This window comes from Trachinotus anak, unplaced genomic scaffold (genome assembly GCF_046630095.1).
Source record: "Trachinotus anak isolate AG129_WGS33_773 ecotype Australia unplaced genomic scaffold, CSIRO_AGI_Tana_v1 ptg000016l, whole genome shotgun sequence".
Lineage (NCBI taxonomy): Eukaryota > Metazoa > Chordata > Actinopteri > Carangiformes > Carangidae > Trachinotus > Trachinotus anak.
The window spans coordinates 8,664,374-8,679,142 of record NW_027273867.1 but is presented as its reverse complement, the minus strand read 5'-3'; the positions used below and the strand labels follow the sequence as shown (position 1 = coordinate 8,679,142).

Sequence of the window (14,769 nt, the reverse complement as noted above, 5' to 3'; positions counted from 1 at the left end):
AGTGTCTCCAGCTGCTTCTATCTGCCTCTTCCTGGCATGGTCACATTTCTCTGCCTTCTCCCGCCCCACCACTCTTGATTTGAAACATGTTTGTTTTTTGTGGATTTTGTGTTTTTCCCATATATTCTTCACACAGACGTCTCCTCAAGCCTAATATTCACCCCATCTGTATTTATTTGTGTGTGTGTGTGTGTGTGTGTGAGAGTGCATGTATTTGCTTATGTGTGTTTGTACAGTAGACTGTAGAGCCACTTTAGTGCCTCACAGGACTCAAATTTCTAAGCTTAGACCAGCAAATCCCCCCTGAGATTTATTAAAGCCTCTGTGAAGTGTCACACACATCAGCCACAAACACACACACACGCACTGTACACAAACTCAGATGCACACACACATACACACCTACATACATGCATGCATGCATGCACACACACCAGAGGTTAGAGCTTCTTGGTTTAAGACGAGCTCAGTGGCAATGAAGATATCTGGAAAGAAATGCATTAAAGTTTGATCCTTTATTCAGTGAAAATAAACTCTGCGTGTGTGGTTTTGTGTTTGTGTGGTTTTGTGTGTGTATGTGTGTGTGTGCATCTATGTTTGAAGGAATCTGTGAGGGAGGAGACAGAATCTGCGCTTCTCATTTTAATATTTCTCACAGGAAATTGCTTTATCTTCCTAAGAAGCAGAGTTAAGTTAGCTCTAGGGAAGAGGTTTTCTTTTGTCACTTCTGTCATGTCTGTCTTTTCCACCACTTCACTCGCTGCCTCTCACTGAAATTCACACCAAAAGCTGATTTATGGTGAAAAGAAATAGTGAGTTGCATTTATAAATCTGATCTGATTTTTGTTGTTTTCTCTTTCTCTCTGTATTCCTCCTTTTACGCCAATAAATTTCCCTCCTCTCACTCTCTGTCTTTCCTTTCACCTTCTCCTTCCAGTCTGTCCCTTTTGTAAGTATCCACCCCCCCCCCCCGCTCCCTGTACATATAGTTCCCATGTTGCTTTTAACAGCCCTCTATGCCTCTGTGCTTCTTTCTCCCGCTCTTCTGACACTTCAGTCTTTCCTTATCGTAAAGGTGCTCCTCCCCCACTCCCACCTCGCATGTCCAAGTCTTCACTCTCAGTGCGTGCTCAGAGCAGCACCGAGTCCACCCAGGACGCCTACTTCCAGAACAGCGGACAGTTGGCCTCAGGTTCAGGCCCCGGGCGCCCCAAGCAGCACAGCAACTCTGTGGATCTAGGCAGCTCTGACGGGCCCTCGGGTCGCTCCTCCAGAGGAGGCTACTACACCGCCACGGGCCCTGGACGTTCCAGGCAGCACAGTAACTCAGCAGAGAGCCTAGATGGGGTCAGGAGTTCACGGGAGCTGGTGCCCTACGGAGGGGGTCCAGGAGTCGGGGTGAGAGCCAAACACAGCAGCTCAGCTGACAGTCTGTTGGAGGGGCCACCGAGGCCGGCCAGGGAGAGGGACGGCAGGGTTGGGGGCAGCCTGGGGAAATCAGTCTCTCTGCCTCAGAACAGCATCGTGCTGAGTAAAGCTGCAGGGCAGGATGATGGACGGGCTGCAAGAAAGTGGAGTCCATCCATAGCTGTGCAGGTGAGAAGGAGCAATTTCATTAAAAAATTTGAGCTGCTGCAACTTAATTAATTTCCTTTTTCTTTTTTTCTGCCAAAAATTAGATGAGAAGATCAATTCAACTGTGATGTGTGCCTGTGAGATATAAAACTACAGCAAACTGCCAATTAGCTTAGCTTAGCAACAAAATCTGCACCTCTGCAGTTCACTATAACTTCTCTTTGTAACCTACTGTTTTTACACTTTTGTATGGCTTCAAAAAGAAATAAGACACAACATTAGCAACTACTGAGTTACTATTAACTCAGTAGTTACTACTATTCTAGTCCATTTCTATATCACATCTTTAGGCCGTGTGTTCCAGCAAACATCTCTGACTGTGGTGCTTTATGACTTTCTCTGTTGCAGGTGGACAGCTCAGAGACTCTGTCTGATTCAGACGGAGAGGGCAAAGCTCTCACAGAGGTCCACTCTATAGGAGTCCAAGTGGAAGACGACAAAAGGTACAGAAAGTACAACTAAAAGTCAAAGCAGGGAAACAGTATTTATTTTTTTAAATCCCTACTCAACCTGTAGTGTGTTTATTTTAGGTGACATTTAACTTGCCTTAATTACAGACACACACTTGCAGACTAAGACGATTTGTTTATTTACTAATCTATCTTTGTCCCAAAAATATGTGGCTTCATCAAGAGCTTGTGGTCGTCATACTGTAATTTATGTGAATAATTTTCATATGTAATTTGAAAAAGCCTTCATCTCCCAGGCACCCAACAGCGCAGCCGCCTATGGTTGATTTCTTGGCTAGATCCTATTATTTCATTTAACATTTCATCAGACATCACAGCTTGAACTCAGTAACAGTTCGTTCCAAGAATGTCTTGTTTTTTTCGCCACTAGTTACAGTAACCATGACTACTGCAAATCATACACTCGACATGACTTTCACACGTGCAGCCCTTCTCCTAATTATATCCACTATCACTTATGGGTCAGACTCACACGCATGCATGCAAGCACTCGCAGCATCGCATACTCCCAAACCTCGAGCAGTCACTGTGTGATCATGCACCTGTTAACAATGCCCCCCATCATCAAGGATGACAGTGGGGTTAGAAGAGAGGAGAGCAAGAACGGAGATCTGAGTCACACCTCACACCTCATCAGACAGCAAAGAAGGATGAGGGGAGGTGGGGTATAAACTTGTAATAGAGTAAACACTCATCACTGAGTCCACTGACGTGACATTTGCACACACTGGTGCGTCATATGCCAAAAGATTTAGCAGGACTTATCACAACTGAGTGAATAGTAGCGACTGCAGTGAGGGCGTGACTATCCCGGCTCAAACAGGACTGTGCAATTATTAGAAGAAAAAAATATATATTTGAGAAAGGCTTCTGCATGCAATACCGTGTGTGACTGGATGGCTCCGGGCCTGTCGTGACTCCCTGTGTTGCAGACGGGCTTGTTTCAAGCGCTCCAACAGTGTGACGGCGAGTGTGCAGGCCGATCTGGACCCCGAGGGCTTCCCAGGACTCAGCATCGCCGTGCCAACACAGGACAAGAGTCTTCAGTTCGGCTGTTCATTCCAGAGGCACTCATCAGAGCCCGAGTCCGCTAGCCAGTACACAGAGTGCCACCGCACCGTCCACACACAGGGACAGTGGGCCTACAGAGAGGTGGGTCTGCAATGATTCACAAAACAATATTTTTGAACCTGCACTGTTTAAATGGATGCTTGTTGGGGTTTTTTGGGAGATGGACACAGTGGAATTGATACAACTTTCAGAGCAAGGATCATGTGGATGAAGACAGCCGCAGCAACTGTAGGCTAGTTTTCTGTAGCCCTGTTAGCTTGTCTAACACATAACACAACAGTTATTGAAACAATTGGAAAACTCCCTGCAGCAAAGGAAAATAACAAAGTAAAGCTTGTTAATTTACCTGCCTCATTTCTTTATTCTCATGATTATCAGAGAAATACACTTGTAGCAACCATCCTCCAAAATATGACATTATACCCTTCATGAATATTCATGCAACAGAACCTCTAGTTAATCACATTTTGAAAATCATGTTTAACCCTGTAATGCCTGACCCCAGAAATAATGGACAGAAAATTCTGATTTCTTGAATCTGGAACCTTTATTTGGCCCTTTCACAAAATTTCAAAAAAAAAAAAAAAAAAAAAAATTATTTGCGTATAGGTTTTTCCAAATTTTATACACGATTTTACTACATACTAAAATGCAAAAAATTATGTAATTATAACTTGTTTCAACAGATTAAGTGTTCATGTTAGAATATAACTAAAAATTTCAAAGAAAATGTCACTGGAAAATCGTAAAAATCGCAATTTTCTTTACCTTGATCCAGTGAGTTGGGAACTATCTGAAGGTGGCCAACTTGGATTGTCCCATGTGCTGTGTTTGAATTGTTGTAGTGATAAAGGGATCCACCAGGGGTTGGAAGACAAGTATCAGATTGGATACAAGAGGGTTTTGAGTGAAGTTTTTACCATAAGGTGATGCAATAGGTCTCAGAAATGCTTGTATCAAATTTGATGCATTTGGCATTATAGGGTTAAGGATCCCACCAATATTAATATCATTTCAGTTTCTTTACATTGTCACCCAGCAAAAGACCAATATGTCTGTGTGGAGAAATATCGGATAATAAAGATGAAACAGCATAATGCCAGTGTTGTACAAAGACAACAACCATCATTTTCAGTGATGAATTCCAACTGAAATGGATCCTTTGAAACATTTTGCACACCCACAGTCAGTGTGGTCCATTAGTTTAGATGGCCTGCACAGATTGCTTCAGCAGATGCTAGCAGATAAAATTACTAGCGGTAGTTGTAGTGTTTGTACGGTAACCCTTGTTAAGCAAAAGATCTGTCTATTGCTGGTTGTAGTGGTCTGTTGAGAGCAACCTATGTTCACCATTCCTCTGCCTTTACTGGCACGTTTCTTGTTCTATTCCCACCACAAGTGATGTGGCATCAAACATTTGGCAGGAATGCGAATGGTGTTGACCATGTGCATCTGCTTAAAAACAGCTCCATTGTGCTACTGGTGGTCAAAATCTTTACAGGGAACCTTTAAACCTGAAGAAGAAACACACAACTTTTTTGAATTGACCTAAATTAATTAAAGTAAAATAAGAGGTACGGTCGATGCCAAGGGTTAATATATGAAACAGGGTTCGGTTTATTGTCAGCAGGTAGATTTAAGTCAGTGATGACACCAACACAACACTAGACAGATGTATTGTACGTGATCAGGCTTTAATTATATTCCCCATGGCAACTGTTTTCACATTTTGTCACTAACATTGTGATACAAGCGACACTGGGAAGGTCCACCTTGTTCTGTTACTGAATATTGGATTATTTGGTGCAGTCGCAGTAATTACGTTCTTTCATTCACTGTGATAGAAAGTGGGGCTCGCAGTGAAATGACGGTTTGCAGTGGAAATGTCTTCGCTAAATCAGAACCTGTTATTGATGGTCCAAATTCCTGTTTTCTCCTCTGTTATCCCAGGACTTTATCCAGAGTGGGTACACCACCGAGGCCTGCCCAGCAGACCCACGGCCCCACCAGCACCCGCACTTGCCACCACGTTCCCACTCCCCTCTGCCCATCACCTCTGAGCGAGCCTGGACGCCATCCCTAGAGGGCCCCCGAAGTCTGCCCGACTCGGGCCGAGCCTCGCCATGCATGAGAGATGGAGAGTTCTTCTTGCGCCTCCTGCAGACGGAGGTGGAGAGGATGGAGGGCTGGTGCCAGAACATGGAGAGGGAGGCAGAGGAGAATGAACTGCCAGAGGAAAGTGAGTTTGGGAAGAGGATCAAAAAGATTAGAGACGGAGATAAATGATGAATAATTCTTGGATTTCTCAAAGTATTTATCTGCCGTTTCCTCCCTAGTTCTTGAGCTGATTCGAAATGCAGTTGGCAGTGCCCAGATGCTCATGTCTCAGAAAGTCCAGCAGTTCTTCCGCCTCTGCCAACAAAGTGTGGTCAGTGTGTGTGATTGCATGCAAATTCACGACAACACACATTACATACGGTGCACGGTTTTGCTGAGATTCACTGTTCACTGAAAGCAAAATTATTTTGGCTGCAAAAACACTAGAAATTTGTCTTGTGTAACATTTACTTCACTGCTTTTGTATTACTTAGTCACCCATCATCTTGTCTCCCTGCCCGCCCCAGGACCCTTCAGCCTACCCCCAGCCCACCTCTCAGGACCTGGCAGGCTACTGGGACCTGCTCCAGCTCAACATAGAGGACGTCAGGGTCAAATTTCAGGACCTCCAGAGGCTCAAGGACTCTGGTTGGAGGCTCCCACCTGAAAAGAAGGTGAGAGGCTTGGGAGTCCAAACAGCCCTGGTTTCCCTTCAGCAACCCCCAAGAGCTAAGATGGCAATGTGCAGAAGAGTAGCGCAGATGGTCGTGCCCTCCAAGCCTTTGCAGGCTGTGAAAATACAGAACAGCAAGAGGAACTGAGCTGAGCTGCACACGAGACAGTGGAGTCTTATACTGCTAGAAATTACTCTGCAACTGTTACTAATATTAGCATTTAATGCAGTGGCTCAGACAAAAACTTGACTGTTACATTATTGTCTATAAAGGTTAGACTACTCACTGATCAACTACATTATTCTTGGTAACAAACTAACAGTTGTTTCTCCTTTCTTCTTGTTCTTTTTACATTATTTTTGTTTACCTTCACCTTTCCCATTTCATATCATTTTATTGTCTTCTGATGCCAACGCATGCTGAGATACTTTTTGCTGATTTTTTCTCGATTTTGGTTGTTATCTGTCTGTCGTAACGTCCTGGCCCATGATTCTTCCTCAATTGAATTTTACCCTTTTTTGTCTGTGTTTTTCTTCCCTTTGGTTTCTCATTCTCTTTGTTTTTCCCAATATCTCCACTTTTTTTTTTGCATGGGATTCCTTTCATGCAACCTTATAAAACCATTTTCTCACCACCCAACACAATGAATCCACTGTCCGTTCACATCTTCAAATCTATGTCTCATCACCGATGGGCTAGGAGGACAAGAAGCTTCCTCCTCCTTTACCAAAGAAGCCAGCAGGCGGGGTGAGTGGCAGCCTCCGGGCCGATAGCGTTGGGGATGTGGGCGCTGGAGGGGGAGGAGGGGTTTCGGGGGGCCTGGTGGTGCCTCGTGTGGGTGGACACACCCTACCCATCAGGGAGAAGTCCCTGGACCTCGGGGACCGTCAGAGGACAGAAGCGAGGAGGAGGCTCCTGCAGACCAAGAGAACCGCCTCCTTCAGGCAGAACTCAGCCACGGAGAGCGCTGACAGCATCGAGATCTACATCCCCGAAGCCCAGACTCGACTCTGAACACAAGACTGTGGTGTCTCCCTCTCCACCTCCTCACTCGCCCTCACCCCTGCGGAAGCAGACCTGCGCCTAGTTTTGGATCTGCTGCAGGTCATTGCCGTTTATCTGCGACCCCTCCCTCAGCATTTTCTTTAGTTCACTTACCACAATTGCAAATTCTGATATCTTGCTCATTAAACAAGCAATGACAGCCATTTTAGTGTCTTGAAATTTGGACATTTAACTGACACAGAGGCCTAGACATGAAATGGTAGTTAGCATTAGTCCATTTTTGTACCACTAGTCAGCAGAGGTCCACGCAGTAGTAGCATGCCTGTGCGTGTTCACCTAGCACTTCAAAATAAAGGGCTTAACAGGCACAAAACCTCTGGCAGAATCTCCCTGTATAGATCCCTGACGCCATTTGCAGCAGAATCAGCTCCGTATTATGTTTGTGGGTTTCCTGCATCACAACAAGACGTATCCATACTCTTCACTGATGCTACCAGTATGGATGAATAAACATGGATGAATTTCTCACCGTCAGTTTAAACGCCCTTAAAGTCAGATGGTTGGCAGTCCCCAAAGAACATCCTCCAAGCATAGTCAGCCAACTACAGCTGGCACCTTTCACCCAGGTGCCATCTGTCCACCCAGGCACTCAGTCAAAGAATATGAAATCATTTTCTGTTTCTCTCCTTCACGTCCCGCACATCCAGCGACTACCATCAGCATTCAGCAGTGAGGCTGTTTGAATGTGCAAGTGTAACTTGTACATAGCGTGCACACTTGTGTTGGCCAAAAGGAGCTTTTGCAGTATAGCATCACAGCTTTGACAGCTAGAGAGCATTACAGATATTTAAAAAAAAAAAAGACAAAAAATAGATCTTTTTGGCTTTTTATGTAGTCTTTCAGAGGTTTCAAGTGTTCAGGGGGTGGGGTCGCTGGGAATTTTTAGGGGGATATATTTTGGTGGCTTTTCAGGACTTTACTGACAAGGCCCACATTTCACTGTGAGACTATAGCACCACCAAGTGGTCAAATGTGGACCCAAACCAACAACAGTGGTGTGTAGAGAGTTATTTCCACCTCAGTCAGAAATTAACAGACGCTCTGATGAGGCAGCCTTGAAAAAAGATCAGTTTCTTTATTATTACTTTTTTTCAGTTCTTTCCCTTGACACACAAGTGTGTTTTCCCTCTTTTCCTCTAATGAATATTGTTTGAGTGGACTTCCCCATGGTATTTCTGTATAATAAAGAAAGCAGTGGATCACAAAGTAAAAGAGGGCGAGAACCGCCAAAGTCTTCAGTAGAATCCACTCGCCGAACTTGAAATACAATCCTCTCAGTTTCTCTCAGCTGATGACAGAACGAATGAGTCAGGAAAGAAAACAGAAGGAGTCGTTGTATGTAGCTCCCTCCAAACCCTTTCCAAAGAATCCTCACAGGGAGGAAACCATCAGTTGTTAGCATCAGTTATAGAAAAGAAGCAACTAGATAGTGAATTGCTGAGATTAGAAGTAACAGGTGTTATGAATGGAGTTGTGATGTTTGTTTGTTGCACTATGTGTTCCTTTCCCGTCCTCTTTATTTGCTCTCTGTAATTTCCACTGAACAAAGTGTAGCATGAGTTTAAAAGCTTTGAAGGGGGTCTCATTTACAAATTTCTGTCAGAACACAAATTTATTATTTAAGTATGTGTGTTTAGTGTGAGTGTGAAGGGCCGTGTGTCAGAAGGGACATGTGATGAAGCCCAGTGAATACTAAAGAGTCCAAATCAACCATTTTAAAGACAAACACACAGACACAGACACACACACACACACACACACACACACACACACACCCGCACACACAAAATATAAGAATCTTTTAGCATGACCTGTTTCTTTCTTTTCTAAAATTGGGATGGCATGTGTTGGCAAAATGGGATATTTTAATGGGAGATGTATATTTTATAATATAATCTACATTTCTAGATTAGTAGAGACTACTGAGTACAGTATATGTACAAAAAAAGCATATATAAAATGTGAAATACTACAGTATTATTATGATAGATTATAGCATTGTGTGATACTTCAGCTGTGTGGCATATCCAGACTCAGTACATGTGAAAAAGAATTTCAAATGATCATTATTATTATTATCCTCAGTTTGTGAGTGCTGGGTCAGGTTCACAGGGTATAACTGGCAACAACGTTAATTGCCAGGTATGATCCTCCTTAGGCCTACTGTATATCTATCTGTGGTTCTAACAACATATACTGCTGTATCCGCTCCCTGTACTTCCTCTTTAGAACCAACTACATGTGCCTAACCAGCTATATGTGGAGGTTTCCTTTGAACACAGTTTACAGTATATATATATAAATATATATATAGATATATAGAAGGAGAGAAAGAAAGATATGTAAATAGAAAAGTATAAAATCTGCAGAGAATATTGTCAAAGAAAATGTTTTTATCGTACTGACACGCCATCCTTTGTCTCCCTCACTTTCACTTGCAATACACATAAGACACATAATTTTGTTAATACTGCATGTTTTATGACAAATTTAGCAGAATCTCATTTTTGACTGATAAAAGGAAAGCAAATTTTGTAGCTTATAAATCTTTTTTGTGATTGAAACAAAAAAAAAAATTGACAAGATTTTACAATGCAGTTATTTCAATGAGTCACTTCTTTGTACAAAGATTATATCCTCGGAGGACAGCGATACTGGAAACCTTGAAACAATCAGACACAATCCATGTTTCGATTTGAATCTCAACAGATCAGTTTAACAATCTCCATGTAAAACAAACTGCCCTGGCATTGAAAGAGAAAAGGGCTCAGAATCAGACATCATGTGAAAACTCATCTGCAGAAGTGTGGGTTGCAGAGCAGCCTTTTATCCCCTCGTCCCTTCCCCTCTCTTCTTCTACCCTCAAACTTAACATCTCAGTGGCGTATGACACAGCCCTCATCAAACAAAGCACAAAAGACCTGCTTTTATACTGTTACTCCACTGTGAAGGACTCTTGACTCCACCCTCAAAATCCTCAAACCTACACACAGAGGGATGGCAAGGTCTTTCCATTTCGGGCCTCGAGGGACGCCAGGAATCACGGAGGCTTTGTTGGATATCTATCCATGGTAGCAACTACTACTACTTCTTCACTTCTCGCTGACTCTCTCCTCTATACTTTTGATCACAAGTTGAGGTGTTAGCCAGCCACCTTGCCTTGAAACAGGTCCATTGCAAACACACTTTTTGGTGGTTGTGACTTCCACACTTTTTGTTCAGTATTCTACCTATCCATATGTCCTTCTATATATCTGCACAGTATAAATACAGGGGCCTCAGCTAAAACTAGCACCTGGGTGTATAGTTGTACAAACATTATCCGAGCACTCTCCAACACACAAGACGACTATACGAACCCTTTCACCTCCTTCTAGAAGTGCAAAAACCCCACATGGACAGCCAGACGGACAAGTCAACTCCGAGTACCTCAGTTTCTAGCAGCAGTGTCTCCAACCCTGATCCAGGCCTCTGTCCTCAGGGGATTCTCCAGCACCACACAATCGATGGACGCTGAAAACACAGGACCAGAGCAGTCCCACAGGAATGTTGTCCATATTCTCTGAACGAAAGGGGGGAATGCACTTGTCCTTTAGAGTCCAGATTCTCTAGTAGCCATTTCTGAGACTGGAGAGCAGCAGAGTCAAAGGCAGTGGAGGAGGTGTTGGCTGAGGCAAGAGCTCAATTGTAGCCATTGTGTGTGTGCTGTATATTGTGCATCTGCAACAAAGTGGAGCAGTAGGGATGCTGTAGCAGCAGATTTGAGTTTTAGTTTGACATTTCTCAGAAGCAGAGCTGCTCTGGAGGAAGAAGTAAAGTCACTGGAGGAACCAGTTTTTCCAGCCAAGTAACCAGAGCCATGAGCTGTGGCTGTTCCTTCTTGTTCTATTACTCTCTACAGTATTTAAATCTGAATGCTCTCAAAAAAAAATTGGCTCTCTGTCAAACAAGCGGTTTCAGCAGTTGGATGCTTTTAACTAACTTGAAACAATAGGAAATGTTGAGTTAACATTAGCAGTAACTAGCTTAAACAGCTTTTAACGGTACGTGTTCCTATACACATATTTTTATGTGGATCTTTAATTTGCATGTAAGAAGTCAAAATGAAAACACTGGAAATTTGAAGTCCACATATCATAAAAAAGTTTACATATGGAGCAAAAGTCGGTGCGTTGATAAAAATAAAATCTGACAAAGTGTAATGGAAACAGACAAAGCAAGTAAATTATCATGTACATGAAGCACATGACTTATTTGTCACTCAAATGTCCTTGGATGAAAAAAATGCAGAAAATATGAAAAGATTTTGAAAAATTTGTTAGTTTAAAAAAAAATTGTTATTTTTGAAGATTTTTTTTAAAATACTGAAAATAACAGACGTGTGGACTGATGGGCAGGCCGTAACACTCTTCAAATTAACATGAGACAAACATATAAGCCATAAGTAATTTTCTGCATTGCTTTTCACCATTTCAGGTGTGACAGGGACTTATGTTGCCTTTTTCTGTAATAGTTTAATGGCACCCAACTGTTTACCTCAATGACCCCAACTTTGGCAAAATGGTAGGGAATTGAAATACACGTTAATATGCATATTCTTTTGCAGATTTTCTGGGAATTTGGTTGAAATTCATGTTACATTTGGATGAAAACTTAATTATTACTATTAGCTATAGTTAACTATCAATGAGAAAAAACAACACAGGATTTTGTAAGTACATGCATAATGTCCTGTGAATCTCTGCACCATAGGAAGGAATTTGAATTCAACATGTCAATGACATGAAAACTAATATACAGAGACATGTTAACAGGATGTAAATACACTAAATGACTGTTGCTGAAACAGTGACAATAAAAAATCCTAAGGAGTATAATTTAAATATTTATTTGTACTTTAACCAAACTTCCTCCAAATATGTTTTTGGGTCTCCTCTCAGAGGTTTCACTTTCCCATAGCCTCCAGAGCAGCTTGCACCGAAGATGTTTAACTGAAACTCTAATGTGCCTTTAGCACGGAAGTGTAATTGCGTTTGTACTGTATGTGTATGTGCGTGTGTGCGTGTGTCAACACTGTAATGTTACTCTACAGTACACACACAGGTAACCATGTGGGTCAGAGACAACTGAGCAATTACTGTGTAATTAACAAAAAAATAAAACCCTGCCACCCTCATGTTTACAAAACTGTAAATACATGTTGCCAATGGACATTATTCTTCTCAATATTACATATATTGTTATTACAATATGATTATTATTAGTATGATTATTGTCATTAAAGGATTAATTATTGCCATCACTCTCATTATTATAAATGGTGTTGTCAGTTATAGCTATGGGTAAACATTGTTCTGTATTCAAGGGCGAGTCTTGTGTACACTAACAAAAAAATAGATTAATCTATGATGACAAGTCTTAAATCGCTGCTACTAAGGAGATGGAGTAGAAGAAAAGCAAACTGACAATAACTCTGGGAAGACATTTTTCTCTGGGATCACTGATGGACACTCCTGTGAGGAGTGAGAGATCACCAAAAGAGGAAAGTAAGCGTTGAACGGATGGACTGAAAGGAAGATCCACACCTTCTTTCTCCATGTGCTTTTATTCCACTCTGAACTCTTACTTCTGCTAGAGGAGGAAATCAACATGGACATCAAACTGATACAGACTCTCCACTCTCTGTACTCTACTCTATACAGTAATGTAGCAAAAATCAAATAGCCCCTTGGTCTGTACTCTCTCCACCTGTCCTCCTCGCTCATCTCTTTCTTGTATTCCTCACTGAACACCATGGTTTTTAATCAGACGGGTTTGATACAGCGAGCTTTTCTGTCTTTAAGCTCAGCTTTATCCTTGAGTTCTCTTGTTTTATACGCATTTGATTCAGTGCCAAGACAGCATATTGTACATAGAAACATTTAATGCTTTTGTTTTTCCTCCTATAAAAGGAATTGACTGGAGCATATAGCAATAGCGATGCCATAAGATATGAACTTTGTTTCATAATGCCACCAGTGGATAACACAAGATGCATGAGAACACCACGGTGACCAGGAGAGGCAATCTGAGTACGTGATGGACGGCGAAGGCGTTGCACAGTGAAGTGTAAATCATGATTCTGTTTGTTGTGTTGTGGTTCTCATTTTGTACATACAAATTTATTTATTGATCTTATATGTTTTATGGATCTAGATGTGTCAAAGGAGCACGTCTGATAGCGCTGAAGCCCAGAGAGATGGCACACTGTGACATGGTTTACCCCAACACAGAATGTAACACTGTCAACGTTGTCAAAACATTTTCTAATGGCTAATATTATTACTATTAATATGATTATTATAAAGCTATTTTAGCGAGTTAAATGAGGAGTGCTGTGTCTCCTTTGTCTTTCTTTTGTGTCGACTTTCTGACTGTTGAATATTTTAAGTGCTATAAAAAAGGAACCTTTATTCTAGGGTTAAAGTAAATGAATCTCAAATTTTCTCTGATATTAAATATACATAAGGTCTGATTTAAAGAAAAAAAAGTTATTATTTACGAAGAGAAAATTCTGTCAATCTGTTTCATCAGGACTGTGTGGTGAGATTTGACTGACAGTGGCAGTCAAGCAAACAACCCAATAACTTTCTTGATTAAAATGTTGCTAAACTCTTATTGGTTCAAGTATGTGAAATCACCTTTTTCCAACAGAGCCTCACATACCAAGGGGAAAGGAAAGGACAAAAGGACAAATTTAGAATTCCTTTGTGCGAAATAACCAAAAACTGTTGTAACTTTGAGGAAAAATTTGGGCATTTTTTCGAAATATGTATATGATCTTTCTGACAGATAGTAGAGAAAACTGATACCATACAGTCGTATGAAAACCCACATTTTTTTGTGACAGACTATTTTCTGAGCATTTCCCAGGAAACCAGTGGATTTCCGGCACATATCCCTCATTATACAGCAAACTGTCGTTCACACCTCGATTTTGTACAAGATACGTGTCAGTAGCTGAGCTTTAAAGTTGCTGGTAGATAGATTTTGTTAGGCAGTCAGGCTGATTTTTCCCCATTTCCTGTCTTTGTGCTAAGCTAAGCTAACTGGCTACTGGCTTTATAGCTTTTTATTTAATGACAGATATAAAACTGATATCAATCATCTTATCCAACTCTAACTCTCTACATGAAAGGGAATAAACAAAATTCCCAAAATGAAAAACTATTCCTTTAACGGGAAATTGTGTGTTCCTGATTGAGGCTGATTGAGAAAATACATTCTCAGGGCCTTCATAACAAGCATGCTGGTCATTTTCTGCCTTATTACACTATGTTTCAAGGAAACTCTTTCTTAATCTAATGGTTTTATCTCATCCCATTGGAAATAAGTAATTTAAGATTGGACTAAATTAATTAGTGGATATACTTTTTTTTGCTGTACAGATTTACCCACCTGGACAGCACACATAAAAAATGCAAAGCAGAGGTCAAAGAAAAAGAATTTCTTTCTGTCTCTTTAGGAATTTGCAATGCAAATACAAAGCAGGCCACATACGCCGATTACGGAAGGTGATACGAAAGGACAAAAAAAACCTTTAGTGCCTGCAATCAGAGTCAAATGCACGGGCCCCGTGGATATCCTCTTCCCAGCCAGGTCTTAACTCAGACTGACAAACTGAGGAGATATTTTTGTCCATTCACACAACAGTTGTGACACAGAGCTGCACTCACAAATAAGGCCTGTTTCTGCTGAATATAAAGTGTACAGCAAAG

The 14,769-nt window shown here is 41.5% G+C and overlaps 1 protein-coding gene across 2 annotated transcripts in view; it reads left to right on the top strand.

Annotated features, from left to right (window-relative positions):
* The window catches only part of dlgap3 (discs, large (Drosophila) homolog-associated protein 3), a 125,663-nt gene extending 112,282 nt beyond the window's left edge, over positions 1-13,381 (top strand). For both annotated transcript variants that reach the window (XM_071499312.1, XM_071499311.1), the window contains 7 exons: positions 1,058-1,596; positions 1,984-2,078; positions 3,038-3,257; positions 5,127-5,415; positions 5,513-5,604; positions 5,801-5,947; positions 6,647-13,381. In XM_071499312.1, the coding sequence (XP_071355413.1) occupies positions 1,058-1,596; positions 1,984-2,078; positions 3,038-3,257; positions 5,127-5,415; positions 5,513-5,604; positions 5,801-5,947; positions 6,647-6,961 (1,697 nt within the window). In that variant the 3' untranslated portion in view covers positions 6,962-13,381. The remainder of the gene's footprint in view (positions 1-1,057; positions 1,597-1,983; positions 2,079-3,037; positions 3,258-5,126; positions 5,416-5,512; positions 5,605-5,800; positions 5,948-6,646) is intronic.
* Positions 13,382-14,769: the final 1,388 nt, after the last annotated feature.